The sequence below is a fragment of the Cheilinus undulatus genome, linkage group 15 (genome assembly GCF_018320785.1).
Source record: "Cheilinus undulatus linkage group 15, ASM1832078v1, whole genome shotgun sequence".
In the NCBI taxonomy this organism is placed as follows: domain Eukaryota; kingdom Metazoa; phylum Chordata; class Actinopteri; order Labriformes; family Labridae; genus Cheilinus; species Cheilinus undulatus.
In genome coordinates this window covers 3,724,918-3,746,440 of record NC_054879.1, presented here as the reverse complement: position 1 = coordinate 3,746,440, position 21,523 = coordinate 3,724,918, and the positions used below count along the sequence as shown (strand labels likewise).

Genomic DNA, 21,523 nt, shown 5'->3' with positions numbered 1-21,523 from the left:
TACTCTTGAGTTCAGCAGCTTTATTTCTTCAAATGTGGCAGAATCGAATGCATCACAAACCAAAAGAGGCAAATATATCATCTATGTCATCATTTTCTTTGGTATGAAGTGTCTGTTCATTTGTTTTCCTGTTTCTTTGGTTGTCTCCTGGGAGCCCAGACTCTAGGATCTCAGTCCTCTTCCTTCTTTTCTTCATCCATTTCGTTTTCATACCACATCTAACTGCAGAAGACTTCATTTGACCTCTTAACAAATGAAAAGGAGTTCTCAGGCGAACATTTCCTAGCATTGCAGCAGAAGACCGGCAGGACTTTGGCACTGACCCTTGAGGAGAAAAAGCCCAGTAAGCTTCCTTTCTGAGGTTGTTGAACCTTTTGTGGATTCTGGGGATGAGGATGAACAATATAAAACATCCAGTTAGTTTAGGTAGCAAAATAAGTAGCAAAAAAACCCTAAAAACTAAAATAGCACAGGGCAATCCATCTATACCTACACTGGGAGCTGATAATTTCTACTTTAGTCGGTGATTTCTCTGAAGTAAAAGTTCTGTAAATGGCTTCAGACAATGATAGCATGTAACATTAAAAACCCAGCGCTAAGTACTGTAGGTGGAAAACTCACTAAAAATTTCACTTGTGCCAAATCTAGAGAGTCTGGCTGCAAACCGTTCATCTCTGACTACCACACTCACAGACCGTTGATCTGAGACACAGCATGTCTCAGTAATTAGCTGGTACAGCATGTTTCTAGTTTTCCTTTTTTTTTAAATTCATATTTATTAATAAACAAAGTCTGGCAGTTACATTCATGAAATAACCATATTGCAAACATTAAAGTCTAAGCAACACTTCATAAATAAGACTGAAAAAAGGTACAGGGGTCTAACGAGATTAAAGTATATATAGACTTATTTTAGAAGTAGTTCCATGACCAGTGGCTCCCTTTAGCTTCTGTCACGTAGTTAGTGTCACTACAGTACATAAGCTAATGTAGCCAAGTTACTTTAGGAGCATGAGCTTTAGCAAACATAGCTAAAGCTAACAAAGCTACATAGACAATGCATTTACATAGCTTAAATAGTTGCTTTTTGAGCTTAGCTTTGGCTATGCTAGCTACTTAGCTCTGTTATCTATAGCTAAGTTAGCAACTTAAGTAAAATGAGCTTTAGCCTACATAGCTAAAGATAACCAAACTACATAGATGCATAGCTTAGCATAAGCAATGTTAGCTATGTAGCTCTGTTGGCTACATTATGTATGTAGCTTGTGCAGCTAATGAGTTAGCATTATTAGAATGTTGTCATAGAGGACAAACTTTTTTTGTTTTTTTTTCCAGTTAGCAGACTGTTTATTCGGGCTTCATTAATTATTTAATGATTAAGTTTTGAGGTCAGGTGTTTCACTTTTGGTATCCGTACAACTACCTTGAACCTTACACTAACCCTAAATGGAAGTTTATTCTGATTTTATTTCTAAAGTTCAAGCGTATATTTCCGTTCAGAAGACTAATCTGTGAGAGTGGCCATCAGAGATGAACAGCCTGAAGCCAGACTGTCTTGGGAGCCAACTCTGCCTCATGATTGGCCATGGTTCAAATACACTGCCTGGCCAAAAAAAGAGTCACCACCAAAAAAAGGTCACACACTATATAATTATATAATATTTCGTTGGACCGCCTTTAGCTTTGATTACAGCACGCATTCGCTGTGGCATTATTTCGATAAGCTTCTGCAGTGTCACAAGATTTATTTCCATCCAGTGTTGCATTAATTTTTCACCAAGATCTTGTATCGATGATGGGAGAGTCTGACCACTGAGCAAAGCCTTCTCCAGCACATCCCAAAGATTCTCAATGGGGTTAAGGTCTGGACTCTGTGGTGGCCAATCCATGTGTGAAGATGATGTCTCATGCTCCCTGAACCACTCTTTCACAATTTGAACCCGATGAATCCTGGCATTGTAATCTTGGAATATTCCCGTGCCATTAGGGAAGAAAAAATCCATTGATGGAATAACCTGGACATTCAGTATATTCAGGTAGTCAGCTGACCTCATTCTTTGGGCACATAATGTTGCTGAACCTAGACCTGACCAACTGCAGCAACCCCAGATCATAGCACTGCCCCCACAGGCTTGTACAGTAGGCACTAGGCATGATGGGTGCATCACTTCACCTGCCTCTCTTCTTACCCTGATGCGCCCATCACTCTGGAACAGGGTAAATCTAGACTCATCAGACCACATGACCTTCTTCCATTCCTCCAGAGTCCAATCTTTATGCTCCCTAGCAAACTGAAGCCTTTTTTTCCGGTTAGCCTTACTGATTAGTGGTTTTGACCCTTCTTAAATAGACTAACATCTTTTCCACGACCACAGGATGTGTCTTTCAACATGGTTGTTTAAGAAATCAGCTGGGGTTAAATGACTTGTTGCCAGCTGAAAGATAATCGCCCATGCAGTAATTATCCAATAGGAGGCTCGTACCTATTTGCTTAGTTAAATCCAGGTGGTGACTTTTGTTTTGGCCAGGTAGTGTATAAACCCCAGGGCAAACACTGTAATAACGCTGAAGGGAACAAACAGCTTAAGAACAGCCACACAGACAAAAAAAACTGGCTCTGCATCCATGTCAGCGTTAAAGGAAACAGAACGCAAAGATGGGAGGAGTTCAGTGAACGTGAATGTGCTCAGCTGGCACTGCAAACCTTCAGTCTGAGGAATATGTTTATGGAAACTTCATGAATCATTGTGTTATGTTACTATTGTCAAAGAATGAGGTCATGCAGTTAGTGTTACTGTAGCCCCCTCCTCTTTAGGTGTTTATATTTAAACATTTAAACGTATCAGATCATCTCACATTAAAGGGTACATCATCTTAAGAAATGTACACTTGAAGCTTGGTTATTATATACTGAAATGTCTTTATAATATGGCTGGTTTTACAACAACAGTTCATAAAACAGATCAACATGTATGGATCAAGCTAAACTGAATAATAAATCATCACATTTCCAATCTAGTTAATTACATTATTTAATTTTGATTTAGCCAGATACTAAATGTAGGTCCACATATCCTTAATGCTATCCAATCAAAAATTGTAATCATGTGTATAATAAAGTTTAATAGATGTACTGTATGAAATGCTGCATTAATATTTTGTTGTATTTATGGTAAAGCCAAATTGAACTAACTAGCCAAATCTAAAAATAAGCATAGTAACTGTAGCAGTGCCTTTTTATAACATAAATGTTTATGCGTTCATCATCACTTCTCACTACTTTTATTTGACATAAATGAAAACGTATTATGCTCCTTTTTGTGTCACATGACATCCTAAACACCCTGTTTTATGTCAGTGAGCACAAAGCCTGAAGCAGTGACACTGAAATAACAGAAAAAGTTCATAATCAGCTTCATAATAAACAATATCTCAAAGTGGGGCTTCAGGCTTTGTCATGCCTATAACCCAAAGAATGCCCGGTTATGTTGGGCTGTCTGTGTTATCCTCTTCACTACTAGACTAAGGGGCCACTAAATGTATAACTGCAGTATTACACTTACTTGTAACCTGCTGTTTCCAGGCCTTTCATCCTTTTGCATTTCAAATGCAGGAAGGTTAAGAGGCATCTTTCCTTTTTCATCCTTTGAGATCTGCACCACTGGATCATCTTTGTTAGACAGCTCTCCATGTCTGTGAAGGTCGTAGCCTTTCTCAGCTGTTTTATGAACTTCTGTTTCCTTTCAGCTTTTTGCCTTTTTAGCTGGAGGGACTTGTCCTGTAAGAACATGATTAAAAACAATGGGTTAACTGCAATATCTGATTTTTTTTAAATAATAAAAGATGTGATTGACATTTTATTTGGTTCTTACATACCTTTGGGAAGTTATTAAAAATCTTGAGAAATGGTTTCATGTCAGTGTCAGCAACTGAACCTGAAAATCAGAAAATAACATTTCAGTCCCGTGTGTTGTTGTAGTGAGAAAAAACTCTTTTTTTTTTTTTTTCAAAACAATCAACAAATCATCCAGGACTCTGGGGAAAGATGAGAATACTACCTTTATGGTGGACTGATTGTTCAACTTAAGAAGTTTTTGTTATGTAGAATATTACGGTGCAGTGTGTGCAAAAATATAAGATCAAAAATTCTATATCAAAACTGTTCATTGCACAAACTATCGAACAATGAAACAGATCCAAACCTCTGTCAACAGCTATACCCAGGTCTTCTTTAACCTTCTTTGTCTGCCTCTGGTTCTTGACTAAAACAGATGGCATCTTCTTCCTCTGCTGTTTGACTTCAGGGTCATGAGCTGACTGCTTGGTCAGTAAGAGCGCATCAGACGGATCCAGGAAGAGAGCCACATCTGCTGGCAGGGAGAAGTTTGTGAGGAACGGCATGGGTTGGGCCTTGGCCACATCTTTGAGGATCTCCAGGAGCGCCTGGTACAGAGTAGATAGGCAGCACAGGACCCCGCGGAACATAACCCTGATGAAGCAGAACAGATGTAGACTTAGTGTCCTGAAGATATTTCTAGAGCAAATAAAAATCAAACTATTCTAAAGAAGATTTTTCTAAATCTGAGGGTATCAGTGCTAAAAGTTGTACTGTAGTGATAGATGTTTTAATCTGGAATAGTCCTGCATTTATTTGCTTTTTTTATGTGTCAGTTGGGAAAAATACTCACCAGAGACGACTGAGCATGCTACTTATCACGATGTTCAAGATAAGAAACTCTTCCCATTTCATCTGCTGTTTTGAGAGTCTGAAGCAAACATTTATAAGGGCAACACACAGACTTCTAAACAGACAAGACCATGGACTAAAACAAAACAGATCAAGCTGAAGACAAATGAAACGATCAGAAACCTGAGTGAAATTAATGTTCATGTTTACAGAAGGATACATGAAAGCTCTACTGCAGCGATTCAGTGTGCAGCACATCAGCTGGGTGGCGCCAAGAACTTTGAGGCAAAGCCACTCCAGCATGGGCTGACTGGGAACTTCACACTCCCCAGTCTTGATGCCAAGTTGTCTAAACACACAAAGACACATTTCATTCACATTCACATTCCTGCTGTGTGTAATCCATATAAACATTGAACAATCACCAGTTTATTGGCCAATCTGTACCTTTATCACTGGTAATTAGCACACTTAAAGGCAGATAGTTTCACCTACCGCTGAACTCTAGGGGGACACAGCTCCTTCAGCTCCTTAAGAGAAACTTCCAGATTCATCTTCTCCAGTCTGCTGACGCATTGTTTAACCTGAGACAGATGATCCAGTGTTTAGTGTATGCACCAGTTAATGAGGTTTACTTCTCACTGATAACTCCAGTATACACAGAAGGCTTCTTACCTGCTGTAAGCCTTTAAACGTCTTGTTGCCCCTGAAACTGTTGTTAAGGACGTACAGTAACTTGTAGAGAACTCTGACCTCAGTCTGAAGAACCTCACTCCCAGTCAGTTTGAGAACCTTATCGATTTCCGCCATCAATGTTTTGATTTTAGCATCTGTAGCAACAGTAAAAACACTTTAACATTAATTTAGCAATATACAAATTCTAACTTTCTAGTCCAGACATGCTTTCACACACGCTGCACGCGGCATTATTGGCAGGTTTCACTCCAGACATCACACTACAAGTCACCCAGAGCTAATTTCAGTTAATGTGTACATCTTACCAGTGTTTGAGCTGAACTGAATACGGACACAACAGACCGCGCTGGGGATGGGGATGTTTACCCTGTTCCACAACTCCGCAGCCATGCTTCCCTGTGAAAGCTATTAGTTCTTCTTCGTGTGTTGAATTTCCGGCGGAGTAGACTCAACCGAGGCGTAGTGCTGCCCCCACAGGTCTCGAGCGCAGCGGAGCTCCTTTGACACTTTTCATATCATTTGTTTCCTTTTTCTCACATTTTTGCCTTTTCTTTTGGCCACTTTTTTGTCCATTTTGGGCTAAATTTTGCCCATTTAAACTACCTTTTGCCATTACATACCACTTGTTTCCTATTTCTTTGCCCATTTTTGCCAATTTTGACTGATTTTTGCCCATTTTAGTCACTTTTCACTCTTTTGTTGCCACTTTTAGACCATTTTTGCCCCCTGTAACTCATTTTTAAAAACTTATTTATATTGCTACTCAAAGCCATTTTTGCCACTTTTCACCACTTAGATTGAGGCTCTTGCAAAGGTATTTCTTTAACAATTTGGCTCTTTGGTTGAGCAGGGTAGAGTAACACTAGGCTAGGGTATTACCACCACCAAAAATGGACTAAAACCATGATAAAGCAGTTTTTAACCCGCTGGGACCGTTTAAATACTTGTTACTCTTTGGACCTTTAGTGCATAATATGCACTCCTCATATTGTCGCTATTAAAAAGTTATACATTTATACTTTATTCTGCTTTCATGGAGCTGGTTTATCGGCTACATCTGATACAAATATTGATATGCTTGAATATTTAAATATTAAATGCCAGATTTTTGTCATGAGGGCACCATGTTTTCAGATGGTACAAACCGAAAATATGAAGTATTCTCAAAATACTGCATGCAAAGTCGTTTTTTTGTTTTGGATTATTACAGCCTGCGAAATGTCAATGATAAGCAGCAACACTGAAGTCAAATAGACTTTCTTTGGAGTTTTTAATGTTGGTGTTCTTTCTTCATGTCCTCAGTTGTTCCTCTTTGGGCTGTACAGTGGTGTAATACTGTGTCCTTTTTGTTTTGCCTGTTCTTAGATTGTTTTGATTATTCCCTTCCTTTTTAAGTTTCTGGTTTGAATACACTTTAGGCCTTTCTTACATTTTCAGGGCCTGGTTTCTGGTGCATTAAAACCAGAGGTGCAAAGTAACTAATTACATCTACTCAGATTACTGTGGTTGAGGACTTTTTTATGTACTTGTACTTTTTTGAGTACGTTTTGAAATCACTACTGTTACTTCTACTTGAGTGAGTTCTAACCAGAGTAACTGTACTTTTACTTGAGTACAATACTTACGCAGTGGCACACAGCAGGAGAATGATTCCACATGACATCCATCCGTCTTCAGGTGGACAGAGTTCTCCATCAAGCAGTGTTAAGAAGACAGGATTTAACACAAAATTAAAAATAAATAAATAAATAAAGCAAAACAAACACGCGGATTAGGATGCGTGATGTAGACAGTACACTGTTTTTAACCAATCATAGTGTAGAGCAGGCATGTCAAACTTAACCACAGCTGGGGTCGAATTCTGAATTTGGGTCCAGCCTGAGGGCTGAAGACGGTCAACATTTAACCACAAACTGTCAACCTCATTTTCACCAGCAATTAATCATGGGTGAAAACACCTTAGCACTGATGATAAATGATTCTGAGATTGAAAAAAGTCAAAATGATAAGTTTAAAGGCTAAAAATTTGAGATAAAAATCAAACTTAATAGCTCAAAATGTCAAAACATGGCATTTAAAGTAAAATAAATGAATAACTAAATGCAAATATAGGAAATAAAAATTTGAAATCATGACTTTTAAAGGTCAAAATATGAGATAAAATTCAGAATTATTGGTCTAAACTATCAAAGCATGAGAAAAACATCAGTCTTAAAGTTCAAAATATTTCTTCAACTTCAAAATTGAGGATCAAAAGGTCAAATTACAAGATAAAAGTTAAATTAGGGAGCTAAAAGGTCAAAATGTGAGAGAAAAAAATTTAAAAAGACAAGTTTAAAAGGTCAAAATGTTTCCTAAAAATTTAAAATTGAGGATCGAAAGGTTAAAAAAAAACAAGATAAAAGTCAAAATTGTCAATCAAAAAGGTCAACATATAAAATAAAAAGTCAAAACCATGACTTTGTCATAACTGTGAGATGCAAAATTAAGAAAATGAAATGAAAACAGAAATGTATTTCCCTATATTCCTGACTTTTTCTAATTATATTAACTTTTTCTAATTTTTACAACCTAACAAGGACATTTTAAATCATCAAGGTTAAGTTTACATTTTTAAACTAGAGGAAATCTGCAGACCTCAAACCAGTGGACCAGTTATAATAAAAATATGATATGATCTGGTGGGCCGGGTATAACTGCACCACGGGCCCGTTTTGGCCCCCAGGCCTTGAGTTTGACACCCCTGGTGTAGAGACATGCTCTTACTTCCCATCATGCTTGGTTGTGCACAAGAGTAAATTCATCTTTTTCTTTTTTTATTGTTAGTTTTCATGATGCATGGTTTATAATATCATTTTATCGGTATGCATTATTTATTACCAATTTGTAGTTTTATTTATCTATTTTTTTATTACACCATGGGTGAGATAGTTAATGCATTATTACTTAAAACCGTGTTTCCACAAATTATTCTAGGGTTCCTATAAGTGTGAGGCTCTGGGCTGCAGACGAAGGTAGCCCATGTATTAATGCACTCATGGTATATTTGAATTCTTAATGTTGAGACGTTGCCTGTTGAACAGTGACCCCTGCTGCAGTCTTTTCTTTGGTCATGTTTCTGGTGGGTTTTTGTTGTTAGATATATTTGCACCATGTATACTTTTCTGAGTTCTGCGTAGCTGCTAATGATACCCAAGATGGTTGTTTAGTAAAGGATGTGATGGAGCCAAAATGTGTTTGAAAATTGTGTGTGTAATTCTGACTTTAAACAGCAGATGGAGCCTTGGCTTGCAGTGAGCATTACTTCAGGCTACAGGTAATTGATTCAGGTGTGGAAAGAAAAAAATGTTTGAAAAATCTCTGATTGCCAACTGGACACAAGGGGCTGCATGTGATTTGCTTCTAATGTTCATTAACACCCGTTACATTAAAGATTGTTTTGAAACCTTTCAGACTTAAAAACAACATAATTTTTGGTTCTGTCTTTGTTTTTCTTCAATTCTCATTTCAAATTTGTTAATTTCATGTGTTTAGATCAACATTTTGTCAACTAAGTAAAAGATTTTTTCATAACAAAGTGCCTCCAACAAACAACTTTGAAATAAAACCAATCTCTCACTCCAAACCCTGACGGCTTGATTTCACATCTCCTCAAGAGCTGGCATGAGTTCATCTCGGGTTCAGTTTCCATGGCAACCAAAGCCCCTGAAAGTAACTCTAAAAGAGCCAGGTATTCACAGAGCACTGCAGTCACCTAACAGTACATCAGGACACTGAGCAACATCCTTGAAATATTTGTGAAGATTTGAATGTGCATAGGCTGGATTTTACTCAACAAATCCCAAATATATACCATAATTCAACCAGTCTCGCCATCTGACAGTAAAAATACACCTCACAGGTGGATTGTCTGAAGTGTCTGTGGCTTCTTAACATTGCAAATAACATGCCTTCTTATCATACATTATCTTAAGCCATTATCATGTCAAAGAGCTAATATTAGCCATTAAGCTAATTACCTTCCCATGAAAAGCTTTATTCTTCTTACTTCCTGGCAGACACTGCATATGACTGTTGACTGGAATGACTGCCTGCCCTAACAAAAACATGAGCATTGCAAGGTCATGGCAGGAAGTAAGGATGCTTGCTTGTTCTCAACCACAATCTTGGAACTGACTGGGTATTTTTGTCTCATTCCAGGGCACTTTAGGTGAGACGCTTTTGGAAATACAGGATAAAAATCAAGATCCAAATGCTCTGCATATTCATAAAAAGGCTTTTACTGGTTTTGTTTTAGCAACTGCACAATACAAACTGAAGAAAGTCCCTTTGCACATAATAAAAGAAAAATATATATATATTTTTAAAGAAAAAAATATTGTAATATTGATATCATCTTAAAAAATTTAATTTACACTCTTAACATTCTTTGGCAGTTCATGAAACATGAAGGATTTCTCCATAACTGGATGCTTGGATGTCAAAGTTCATCCTTTGTCTGGAAAAAAAAAAAAAATTATGTTAGTGTCAGAAGGATTTCAGTGGGTTACAACAAAATGAAGATTCTAAAACAAATTCTGAGCTGAATTTGTTTAAAGTAACCAAAAATAAAACAGTTTGTCATATTACACCAGCAGAAGTACAAGAAGTAACAATCACTTGTTTAAAATTGATGCTACGGCCCCAGCCTCTCCAATGTGTGAGATTAACCTCTGTGGAGGGTTCTGTGTGTGTATGTGGGTGTGTTTGTGTGTTTGCTGTGATCTTCAGGTAATGTCATCCACTTGTGCTGCCAGCTGAGAAGCTTGATTGGTGTGCAGCTGAACTGAGGCAATTAGCCAAACAGAGAGGACCTGCGCCAACAAACACCAGATTCGGGATTTTCCATCAAGACCAGTCGAGACCAGCACTGATCTGCTATTCTTTGACTTCATTAATGTAATAATAAGGAGAAGCACTTGCTAAAACAACAAACAGCTACACCTGCAAAAACAGACATCAGTCCATCTTATTTCTAGTCAGAAATACCTCTGAACACTTACTTTAGGCCTCATTCACCTGATAAATCTAGATAAACATCCCATATTCAGATATTTAAAATAATTCCACACTTGTCAGTGGCTTTTAACTACATACAAGGGTTTATATTTTTTTTTACAAGAAGTTAGTAGAACAAAGTTGTTAAGATTTGAGATTTTTGCATGTTGTGCTTTGAAAGAGTCACAGTCACCTAAAATTAAAGAGAGAATGCTCTTTAACTGTTCAACCTTGTCATGGCTTTTACAATTGATCTATGGCCTTGGTCTTGACTTGGCTTTGACCCCCAAAAGTCTTGGTCTCGGGCAAGGCTTGGTCTCTGATAGTGTGGTCTTGCGTGCAACACTACTAGCAGCTTGGGATCAGCATCCACTGGTCCTTTCAGTTGCCTCTTATCTTCCGTGTTTTATAAAACAATTTTACCTCTTTTGTAATTAAATAACTTTCATTTTAACCAATTAATTCTGGTTTTGTTTCTTCCCTTTTTCACCATGAGCTGGATCATAACAATTGAATTTTGATATCATTTGAAATTACACCAAAGAAAAAAACACTGTGTCAGGTTTGAAGGTTCCTAAATATCTCCTGGTTAAATGCACAGGTCTTTTTACTTTTGCCTACTTAGAGCTCTGACTAAAATCTGTAGGTGCTTAAAATCTAACGGACTTCCAGAACAGTAGTGCAGAGTCTGGTGATGTCATATTATATCAGCATAGTTAAACCCGCGTTTAACATTACTAGAAATCTAATCAGCCAGACTGATCGAGTACACCGTGTGGATTTGCAGGGCTCATAATATATTAGTTTTGCTTGCATTAATTCAGAAAAGTGTTATTGCACCGCCCACACACCAGAGGGAGCCACACTCTGTAGAGTAGTGTGTACCACCTCTAGACTGAAAAGTTGAACTGATTTAACATTTATTCTCATTTACTGCTGTTATATAAAAGCTTTGTTCTGATGTCACAATAATGGTGGGCTCTGACTTTACCTTCTGAAATCCGAGGGTCAAGTTTATAAGCATGTTTTTAATCAGGACTTTTGCCCATAGACTCTTTTTTAAGTGTTCAAAAGCTCATATTTATGAGAGATGGCTTCTTCGATCTTTAGTAGGTCAGTGAACATAGTGAAATTGTGGTTTTATTTAGATTGACAAATTGTGAATCCACCAAAGAAAGGTGTTTTTTTTTTTTTTTTTTGCAAAGCTAAATGTATCGTTCTGGAATAACAGAAGTGCAGTTCTATCATTGTCACTGAGGTAGTCCTTTGAGATTCTAGATGTAAAGGTTCTCTTTTCCTTCCTAGTTCTACTTTCCCATTTTATAAGTCCTAGTTGCACAAAAGCCTTGTTAAGCTATTTTGATGGACAATGACTGAATATGTAATAAGACCTGGGTACATTACATTACTGCTCTGTTCTGATGCATTTTAAATATCTTTGCAAACAACACAACCCCATGATTTAAGGAGAGATGAAGACTCTCACAAAGATTTTGGCACCAGTTGGTACAGAATCTTTTGTGTTATCCAGGTTATGCCTGTAAGCATTAAAGAGGTGATACAATGCAGCAGGAACTTAATAGCATCTCTTACCCTCTTTCTGTGGCAGGTACATGGGAACAGGTCATCAGTGGGCTGCTCGACCAGCTCCATTCCTGCTCGAATCTTTGGCTGTGTGATCTGAAGTTTGGCATAGTCCTAAAAGAAAAGCACTGAGCTTACAAAAACAGCTGGGACAGGTAGGGGAAGGACATGGTAGCCCCTCTTTCACATCAGTACCATGCACACTAGTATGTTTTTATTTATAATCTGGTCTGGGTCCTTCCGTAAGTGAAGGTGTACACATGTAAATATGTAAATATTACTGTTATTTGTAATTTTTTTATATTGCATTTAAGTATTGTTTGTATATTTTACTCCTTACTTTTGTTATATATTGCTAATTTCTTGTCTCTATCTTCATGAGCTGTTGTAAAAAACAAATTTCCCTCCATAAGGGATCAATAAAAGTTTATCTTATAAGAAAACGAGAGTGACGCATACATAAGGCCATCCAGTGTCAGTGTGCTGCATATAACCCTGGTCCTGGCATAAATGCAGTATGAGGGAGAAGGTGCAGCACGGATGAGACTTCTTTGGGTAGTGTTTTGAGTTTCAGTAAAGTGATTTCTAAAATTATAGGACTGTACAAATATTACCTTGAAAAGTTTGTAGTAATAACAAAATATGGTGTCTCCCATTAGATGGTTGCGGGCAAACTGCTGACCCCTCAGTGCAATTTTCTTCGCCTGCAAAAAGATGAAATGAGAATCATTACATTTTTTTTCCTTTTTGTAAAAATAAAACATAAACAAGAAACTATACAATATAAAAACACCTGCTTATGTGAACAAGTAAATGTGAGAGTCTATTAAACACACAAAGAATTGTTCCCTGCCAGTGATCATTATCACCTCTTCATCGTGGTCACGAGCCCATTGGATCTTTTCCAGCAGGTCACTGAGGTCTGCTTTGATTGGGATGTAGTGCTCCCATGGTTGAAGCTCATTGTAGAAATGCTCATAATAACCAGAGTCTTGCTTTAAAACCACGCTGTCTCCAGCTAGAAGGTATGGCAGACGGTACGCTGCCACAGTGCCATCGATGTTGATTTGGTATTTGTACTGGAGATAGACATGGGACAATTCAAATTATTCAGTAATGATGAAACTGTTAGAAAATGATTATACAAGTGCTAGTGTAGATAAATATTTAGAGCTTTACTTTAATCATGAGCCAGAGGTTCATTTATTCTGTGTGATTGGTGGGCCTAAAGTCAGGTACACTCGAGCTACGTTCACACTGCAGGTCTTAATGGACAATTCTGATCTTTTCTCAGATCTGACTTTTTTGTTTGGCTGTTCACACCGCAGTGGACTTTCAAAAGATTAGATATGTATCTGACTTAGAAATGCACATACGAAAGTGGCCTGAATCTGATTTGAAATGGTCAGATTCAATGTGACTTGCGCTGTTCACGCTGTCAGAAAAAAAATCAGATGTAAGTCAGAGTCACATGTGAGCAAAAAATCTGATCCAGGTCACTTTTAACTGTTGTGTGCATGTAGCCTCAGCTTGTCTGAACCTATTAACTAGATAGGGGGTAAAAAATCCTTAAAGCAACAACAGGAGAGTTAAATCTGAAGTCTCCCTTGCTCTAGCAGTACTATTATCCACTCACCATCACATGCCAATGTTTGCTTCAGAAAGACTCTCCAGATAAAAAGTCAATAAAATATATTTTCTCAGACAGTTTATGAATAAATGCAATTAAAAAGTAGCTCACCTTAAAAAAGTCAAAGAAAGACACATGTTTAACCAGCGGCCCATACAGGCTCTCATCATGTTTGAAGAAGAAGAAGTTGGTAAAGGCAGCATCTATCATGCTAGGATGAGCTCGAGAAAGCTTGACCAGCTCCAGACGTTCTTGACGACTGTCCCGGCCTCTCCAGAAGGCGGTGGCATTCTTTCTGGACCATGCTGGCCCAGTGTTGGCCTGCACAGACATCATGTCCAGACTGACTCTGTTTATTGGATAGAAATCCTGTCGTCAGTTATTAACTAGAGGATACGATATTGCTCTGTAACTGACAAGGACTCATATACAGCATGCACATACTTTGATATTTCCATTTTAGTCAAGCAGCTGATTTAGTAGAATCAGTTTTGCCTCAATATAAATATATACTACAGATCCTTGCTTTGCTGTCTCACTACCTGTGCAGTGCTGTAGTAAATAAAACAGCATTTTGTCAAGCAGCAACTCCAGTTGACACTGGATTTACGGGTCAATAAAAAACAAATATAAAGAGCTGGCTCAGCCTAGCAGTAAAGCTAAATGTTTCCAGGCAACTTTGTTGTCACACAGTAATTTGAAATAATGAGCATCTGAACACAGACTTGTTTCAGTCCTGTCTGCCAGTGCCATTTTATCATGGTGCAGTGGTATAAAATCCTGCTACAGCAGACTGCAAGTGTCCATGCAGACTACGGCTAACATCCTCTTCTAGTAAGCAAGATACAAACTTTTCACAGTCACCAGGTCGAATGGCAGTGAGCAATGCATTAGTAGAACTCAAGAGTGAGTGGTGGTAACCTCAGTTTTCTCTTTTACGGACTATTGCTAACGCTTAGTCTTGTGGACAGTTGGAAACATTAACATGTACATTTTTCCAATTAATTCAGTAAAAATCTTTGTTACAGATGCAATACTTTACCTTCCCATGGTCTCAAGGACAGATTCAGTCAAGTCATAGGTGGGCATGACTATATCTCTGGTATTGTTGGAGCCACACCAGGAAAAGATCGGATGGAGTTTTTCAGTGGGTTTCCTCTTCTCGAGAGGCCAGTCTCCCAGGTTAACAAAAAACTCAACATCAGGGAGCTGCACCTGGGCCATGTTGAAGCGAGGGGAAAAGAGTATTAAAAGATAGATAGATTATAAATAGAGAAGCACTTCAGCTTTGCTTATTCATATTATACATTTATGTTATGAGATTTTATTTTAGTGGTGATGAATGACTGATATTAACAGCATCAGGAGAAAACACTCTTGAATATTTGAGCTTTTTCTTTGTCATTGACATCTATGGTGACATCTATGTTGGTATCTTCAGTCGTTTATAAAATGCATGTAAGAGTTAATCTGCCACACTAAGAGAGAAAGCAAGAACAATCACTGCCTGCTCTCTCTATTGCAGACCTACAATTCTGGGTGAAAGAAGAAGTGCCATTAAATGTGGACTGCATGAGACTCAGACTGACACCAAGCCCCAAGGGCGAGTGCAAATTCGGACAAAGTGGCTAATCTGTAATTTTATTCTTCTTGGTCATGTATGACAAACACTAAAAATAAACTGAGCATAAAAAGTAAGGAAATGTGTGTTTGGTAGATTATTTCTTTGCTGTAACAATGCTTCCTGGTAATAAATCTTAAACTGTTGGAAAGCCTGTTAATTTTCCCTTTAACCACATTTATAAGGAACATGCAATTGTGGGATGAGCAGCAGAGCTGAACCTGTGGGTTGCACCCATGAAAAATTTGCCAAATCAAATAATGCTGTACAGCTTATTTTTCTGTTGCTACTGATCCTGGCTCCAACCACTGGCGATCCCATATCACCACAGTCTGGGACCGAACTCTATCCTCCAAGATGACATAGCTGGCCCCCACAGAGCGGGGTTTATCAGAGACTACCTCCAGAATCTGGGAGTGGAGAGGACGGGGTGACCTGCCAGCAGTCCTGACCTCAACCCGACTGAACACTTGTAGGATCAGTTTGAGCGTGCTGTTGGCGCCAGAGTGACCAACACAACCACGTTGGCTGACTTGCAATGAATTCTGGTTGAAGAACGGGATGCCATCCCACAGCAGCGTGTGACCAGACTGGTGACCAGCATGAGGAGGAGGAGCCAGGCTGTTGTATGGTTCTTCTACTGAGGCTCCTGTTTGTTAAAGGAATTTACTGTTTCTTCAGACTTCAATCATCCAGTTTTGGCAAAATTTTCATTGGGGCAAACCACATACTCAGCTCTGCTGCTCATCCCATAAATGCATGTTCTTTACAGATGTGGCTCCATTTAAAAGGGAAATAAACAGGGTTACTATAGGAAATGATTTAACTGCCCTTGTGTGAACTCATGTGGTGTTAGAAAGGGACTAAAGGCAAATATACCAACTGAAATGAGTTTTTCTTTAATTGTACTAATTTAAATAGCTAAGGCAGTGCTTACCTTTCTGGTGAGTGACAGTAAGATGGCATCCATGAAGATTCTGAAGCCTACATGCTCTCCAAAAGTTTTTATGTAAACCTAAAGAGAGCAAAGATTTAGGTCAAAAAGTATTTAGAAGTTTATGAATTAATTTTGAGGATTTTCTGCAAATTCAGTGTACTGAAGAATACATCATATTTAGGTTGAAAGCTAAAACGTTAGTTTACTAGGGAGCTAAAAAGCTGCTCTTAGTTACATGAGAAATGGGACTAGGTGCAGTTGCCAACTTACATTTAAAAGCTGCTACTAGGTGTGGAATATTTTTCTAACACTAAATTTATTTACAAGTTTACCTTGAAGTTGACTCAAAACATGACGTCCAAATTACCATGGCAGTCTAAATAACTGACAACAGATAAACTCATGGATGTTCCCAGGTAAAGGTAAAACTTTAACAATGTGTTCTTGGTCGTATCACTTTCAGAGGAAATAGGATTAACGTCTAGAGTGGTACTCTGAAAGGATTACACCGTTGAACACCTGTTTGTTGGACTGTTATTACAGGTGTGTCACATAGCTCCAGGGTTTCCTGACCAACCTTGCATTACAACATGGCCCTAATTACTCTTCCACCAAAGAAATGTTATACTTTATTACTATATTAGCCTTTAGCAGATAGAGAGCCTTGGGGTATATTTGGATAAATTACTTCTTATTGTCAGCCTTTGTTTTGTAAAAGACAGATAGCTAACTGTCAGTCAACTATGGGTCCATCACCTGTCTACTGTTGCTCATCGACCAACATTATCCTAACATTATCATTACTAGAACAGCAGCTCGACTTTTACTGCTATAATTATTAGTAATAGTCCTCTCTATTATCGTTCCAGCTGCTAATGCTAGTACATGGTTACTAATTCTTCACATATTGCTACCATCATTTCTGACATCACAGCCATATCCTGCAAAATGGAAAATGAGTTAAAGGACACAACAACCATAAATAAGTCCTCCATTTCTGGCTTTGTTGTTTCTCTTGTCCCTCTTCCTGCATCCCCTTCCTCTCTCTTTGCCCATCCCCTACCCTGCTACCCCCTTTCTAATGAGCGAGGATTTGGCACCTGCCGCCTTTGGCCCCCGTCCGCATGGAGACGAATTCAGGAGTATATGCAAAAGATTTTTGTTGTATTGGCATTTCATCCACACACAAACGGGGTTTTGGGGGGCTGTAAACGATACTATTTGAAACCGGGTCCCAGAGTGAACAAATCTCTCAACGCTTACTGTTTCATCTGTGTGGACAGCCAACCGCATCTTTCATGAAATGATTACGTCACACATAGCATAACCCACTTACACTGCATGCGCTGTCAAACCAAAACAACAATGGCAGATCACAGGGTTGTGTTTGTGCCGCAGTAGCTATCGAGCTTACTATGGCTTTATCAGCAAACTCTGATGCTCCTTTACCACCACCGCGAACAGCGTACACCAGATGTTCTTAAATCCAACATGGAAAACAACCACAAGGGCAGCTAGGAGAAAGTTTGTGTCAGTTTTCCGTGATCTTCTTCTCTCTTTTGGTGCATTTCCATTGCAGCGTTACAGAGCCACTTACAGGCTTGACGTATATACTACAGCGTTTTCAGTCGTTTCAGTGGTTCTGTGCTTATGCAGACATTTCCTGAAACTATCCCGTATTATGGAAAACTTTTTAAAAACAAAACGGAAACATAGCGTTTTTGTCTCCGTGTGGACAAGGCCTTTGTAAAGTGTCTTGAGATAACTTTGGTTATAAATTGCCGCCATACAAACAAAGACTGATCGCCTGATTGATTCACTCTGGGTTAAACCACAGTAAGACAACTGCTTGCTGTTAAAAGCTTGTTGTTAAATTCAATGTGGGGGAAGTGAATGTCTAATATGTTGATATTTTGGGGATTGTGGTTCCAATATTTTTGCTTACTTCTTCAGTTTTGTGTATCCTTGGCTTTGTGGGTGGGAGGTACCTTGTTGTCTTTGACCGTGTAGTGGCAGAGGCTTTGTCTCTGTCCAAACCGTTGTGGGATTTCCTGTGCATTGCGATCTGGATCGATGCTTGCAAAGAGGGCCAGATCCCTGTCTATCTGGGGGAAGGACTGAGGACAGTGCATGTGGGTCTCCCATGCAGAGCCACTGGGCTGAGGACAGTCGCAGCCCTCGTGGTAGTTTTGGCCTGAGGAGGAGAGGAGGATCATTTTTTCCATCTGGTATAAAAACGTGCCATCTTTAACAGTTCCTGGAGGCTGAAAAAACAGCTCTCATTCTCTTTTTGATAGTTCAGACTGTGCTTTACCTTTTAAAATAAAAGGTGACTGTGCAACATGCTTGTTCTTGAGCAGAATGTGGATTTCTAGGTCTCTGTAGGTGGCATACATTCTGTAGCGAACAAGAAAGGAACCATCCTGACGATCCAGGACCTGGATCCATATCCGTACAAACTGCTCTGCTGGAGAAACCATCTTCACTTCAAAAGTCTTCTCACCAGGGGAAGTTGTTAAACTATGAAGGAGACAAAACGACGGGTGTGCTGTTTGAAAAGAATAAAGTAGGAAGATGCATGTATGTTTGCAGACCTGAATAATGCACTAAGTGATGTAATCCTGGGACACAAAAAAAGCCAAGAAATATAAGATTAACTCATTCAATAAATGTGTTTTGTCAAAATGCCCCAGTAAAAGCCCTTCGGACCATTGTCAGTGCTTTCCCTCCCCACTAAACTATATAACTTTGGTTCATGTGCGTCCCATTCTATGTTGTATTGCTCTTTACTCCAGTGCATTTGATTTCAAGGGAAGCACTGAACATATTTCCAAAGTTGTTTATTTTGCTTTTAACTATGTAGATGTTGACCTACAGCAGAGCTGAAGCTAAAAGACAGCTCTTTAACCCTTAAAACTGTTTGATTTTTAGCACTACTGGTATACACTTGGTACTGGCATGCTAGAAACTGGCCCAGTGGCTGTCTTGTACACCTTCAGACAGCTACAGTCTATTTTGTTGTTGTGTGAATAATGTGAGAAACTGATATGTGTGCTGAGATCCAAGGAATGTGTAAAAGTGACGCCCACTGGGCTGGGTCGCCTTCACTGGGCCCATGGGAGCTTTTTGATGTAAGAGGTTATTTGAGGTCGTCTACCTCTTTCTCCCTGGGGCGTGACCTTTTATGTCTGCTCCCTCTATTGACCAGTATAAAATTTCAACATGTTAGAGCGAATCACTGCATTGTCCTTCCTCTGTTGTCTGCAGTGTTAATTTCGTAGACTATTAAAAATATGACCAAAAAATGTTTGTCCACAGGGACCCCAGGTCTGACAGGGTGCAGAGAACACAGTACCATGGTTTGGTACGAGATTTAGGCAAGAAAATAAATTCTTGTTCTAAAATAAAGACTAAAATGTGAGGACTTTTTATGGACTAAAATGTTTGGAGTTTTTGTCGACTAAAACTAAAACAGGTAGAAATGACTAAAATGTGACTAAAGCTAAAGACATGTAATCAAAAGACTAAGACTAAAATTACAAATAGCTGAAAATTAACACTGGTTGTCTGGCGGTACTAAGGTTCTGATTGAAAGAAGGTTATTTCCTGCCAAAAATAAAACCATATCAATCAACGGAGTGCTATTTTGATAGGTAAAATAATAATGAGGACACAAATATGTATACTGTTACATTTTCAGCATTTCTATTCATTCCAGCTGGTAAAAAACAGGCATCTTAGCTTTCAGGTGTATGAAAAGTTATGCTGGTTTATTTAACTCCTGTGTTTCCTCTAAATACTGTAGATATGGTTTACTTTTCTTGTGTTCCGTGTTACTTCAGTAACCCTTCAATAGGCGCTACGTGGAGCACTTCCAGCATTACTTTCCTAATATGAGAATATTTAATATATATGAGATATATATGAGAAATAGGAGTATTCGCTGTGTTGCGCATAAAACTTAGAACAGACTTACTTTCTCCCCGAGCTGTCCACTGCTTGTATGTAGAAAAATCGAGCTGGGAGGACAATGTTTGCCTCCAGTCCAGGTCCCCATACTAAAGTTTTAGCAGTGCTGGGTTCGGAGGCTGCCTCAGCCCCCGGGAGTTCATGCCAAGACAGATCCAGACAGAAATGCAGCAGCAACCAGGGGAAAAGTCCAAGAGAGCCCATTGTGCAGCGAGCTGGTCCTCCAACGTTAGCGCTCTTTCCCTACAGCTGTTCACTGTCTGGTCGGGCCATTCTTTGGTGGAAGATGCGCCAGAGTCAAAAGAACTGATTTATGTCCCTAACGTTGATTTTTAAAATATATATATATTCTCTCTTTTCCCATTTGGAGTGACTTTATTCAGCCATAGCCCAGTGCATGCATTGTATCTGACTTACGAACGTAAAGGATATATTTTTAAGTCTTCTGTCACTGGCAAGTTTGGAAAGATAGTTTAGATCCAGTTCGGTAAACTATCTGCTGAATTAACAGGGGGCGGGACAGAGCTCTGCGATGTAGCGATACGATTGGATGGTTCTTCCCTGGGCTGTGACTTGATTGGATGAATCCACAGTCGACGCTTCATCTGAGCTGACTTTGATTGCACAGAAATGCGGAAGTCAAACCCACGGTGCTGGCCTTTTATTTATTGATTGATTTTTTTCTATTAACTTTATTTCCACGTTTAAATACTGACAACGGTGTCATCTCAAAATATTAGGATTCTTTATCTCTAAAGGCTGAGCCCAGCCACGCTGATAGATAGATAGATAGATAGATAGATAGATAGATAGATAGATAGATAGATAGATAGACAGACAGACAGACAGACAGACAGACAGACAGACAGACAGATAGATAGATAGATAGATAGATAGACAGACAGACAGACAGACAGACAGACAGATAGATAGATAGATAGATAGACAGACAGACAGACAGACAGACAGACAGACAGACAGATAGATAGAAACTTAGTGATTTGTTTGGACAGCTTAAGTTTCTTCTACACTTTTCCAGTGTGACCTATGTGTTATGAAGCTGTTCTTGTCATTTGTAAAGGTTATGTGGAAATTTATGAATGAATTCTTACACCGGACCTCCAGGTTTGAATTATTTTTCATGCAAAGTATGAAAAGAGAGCAGCATTAAAATTATTATTTATATGCAATAATTAACTTTTTGGTCTAATTTAGGTTACTAGGAACACAACAAACTCAAACACAAAATTCATTCTAGTGATCTAAATAAAACCACACATTTAAAGCTTCAGTCTGTGAAAGTGTCTCTAAAGTGGAGAACTGTGCAGACAGCGTTGTACATATGAAGAAAAGGGGGTGAAG

At 38.8% G+C, this 21,523-nt stretch overlaps 2 protein-coding genes across 3 annotated transcripts; both read right to left on the bottom strand.

The window, feature by feature from the left end:
* nepro (nucleolus and neural progenitor protein) lies at positions 1-5,801 on the bottom strand. 2 transcript variants are annotated; one of them, XM_041807382.1, is made up of 9 exons: positions 5,689-5,801; positions 5,363-5,517; positions 5,183-5,271; positions 4,908-5,036; positions 4,689-4,766; positions 4,203-4,489; positions 3,877-3,935; positions 3,564-3,778; positions 1-383 (listed from the first exon to the last, which is right to left on the bottom strand). In XM_041807382.1, the coding sequence occupies exons 1-9, from the start codon at positions 5,771-5,773 to the stop codon at positions 53-55; spliced, it is 1,428 nt and encodes a 475-aa protein (XP_041663316.1). In that variant the 5' UTR covers positions 5,774-5,801; the 3' UTR covers positions 1-52. The 2 variants fall into 2 exon arrangements, with proteins under 2 accessions (XP_041663316.1, XP_041663317.1); XM_041807383.1 differs by having other exon boundaries at positions 5,363-5,537; positions 5,689-5,785.
* A 3,844-nt stretch (positions 5,802-9,645) lies between these two features.
* Positions 9,646-20,664, bottom strand: poglut2 (protein O-glucosyltransferase 2). Its single transcript, XM_041807125.1, has 10 exons — positions 20,169-20,664; positions 18,507-18,712; positions 18,181-18,386; positions 16,193-16,270; positions 14,677-14,849; positions 13,746-13,983; positions 12,874-13,083; positions 12,619-12,708; positions 12,014-12,118; positions 9,646-9,881 (listed from the first exon to the last, which is right to left on the bottom strand). Exons 1-10 carry the CDS (start codon positions 20,363-20,365, stop codon positions 9,864-9,866), a joined length of 1,521 nt encoding a protein of 506 aa, XP_041663059.1. The 5' UTR covers positions 20,366-20,664; the 3' UTR covers positions 9,646-9,863.
* Positions 20,665-21,523: the final 859 nt, after the last annotated feature.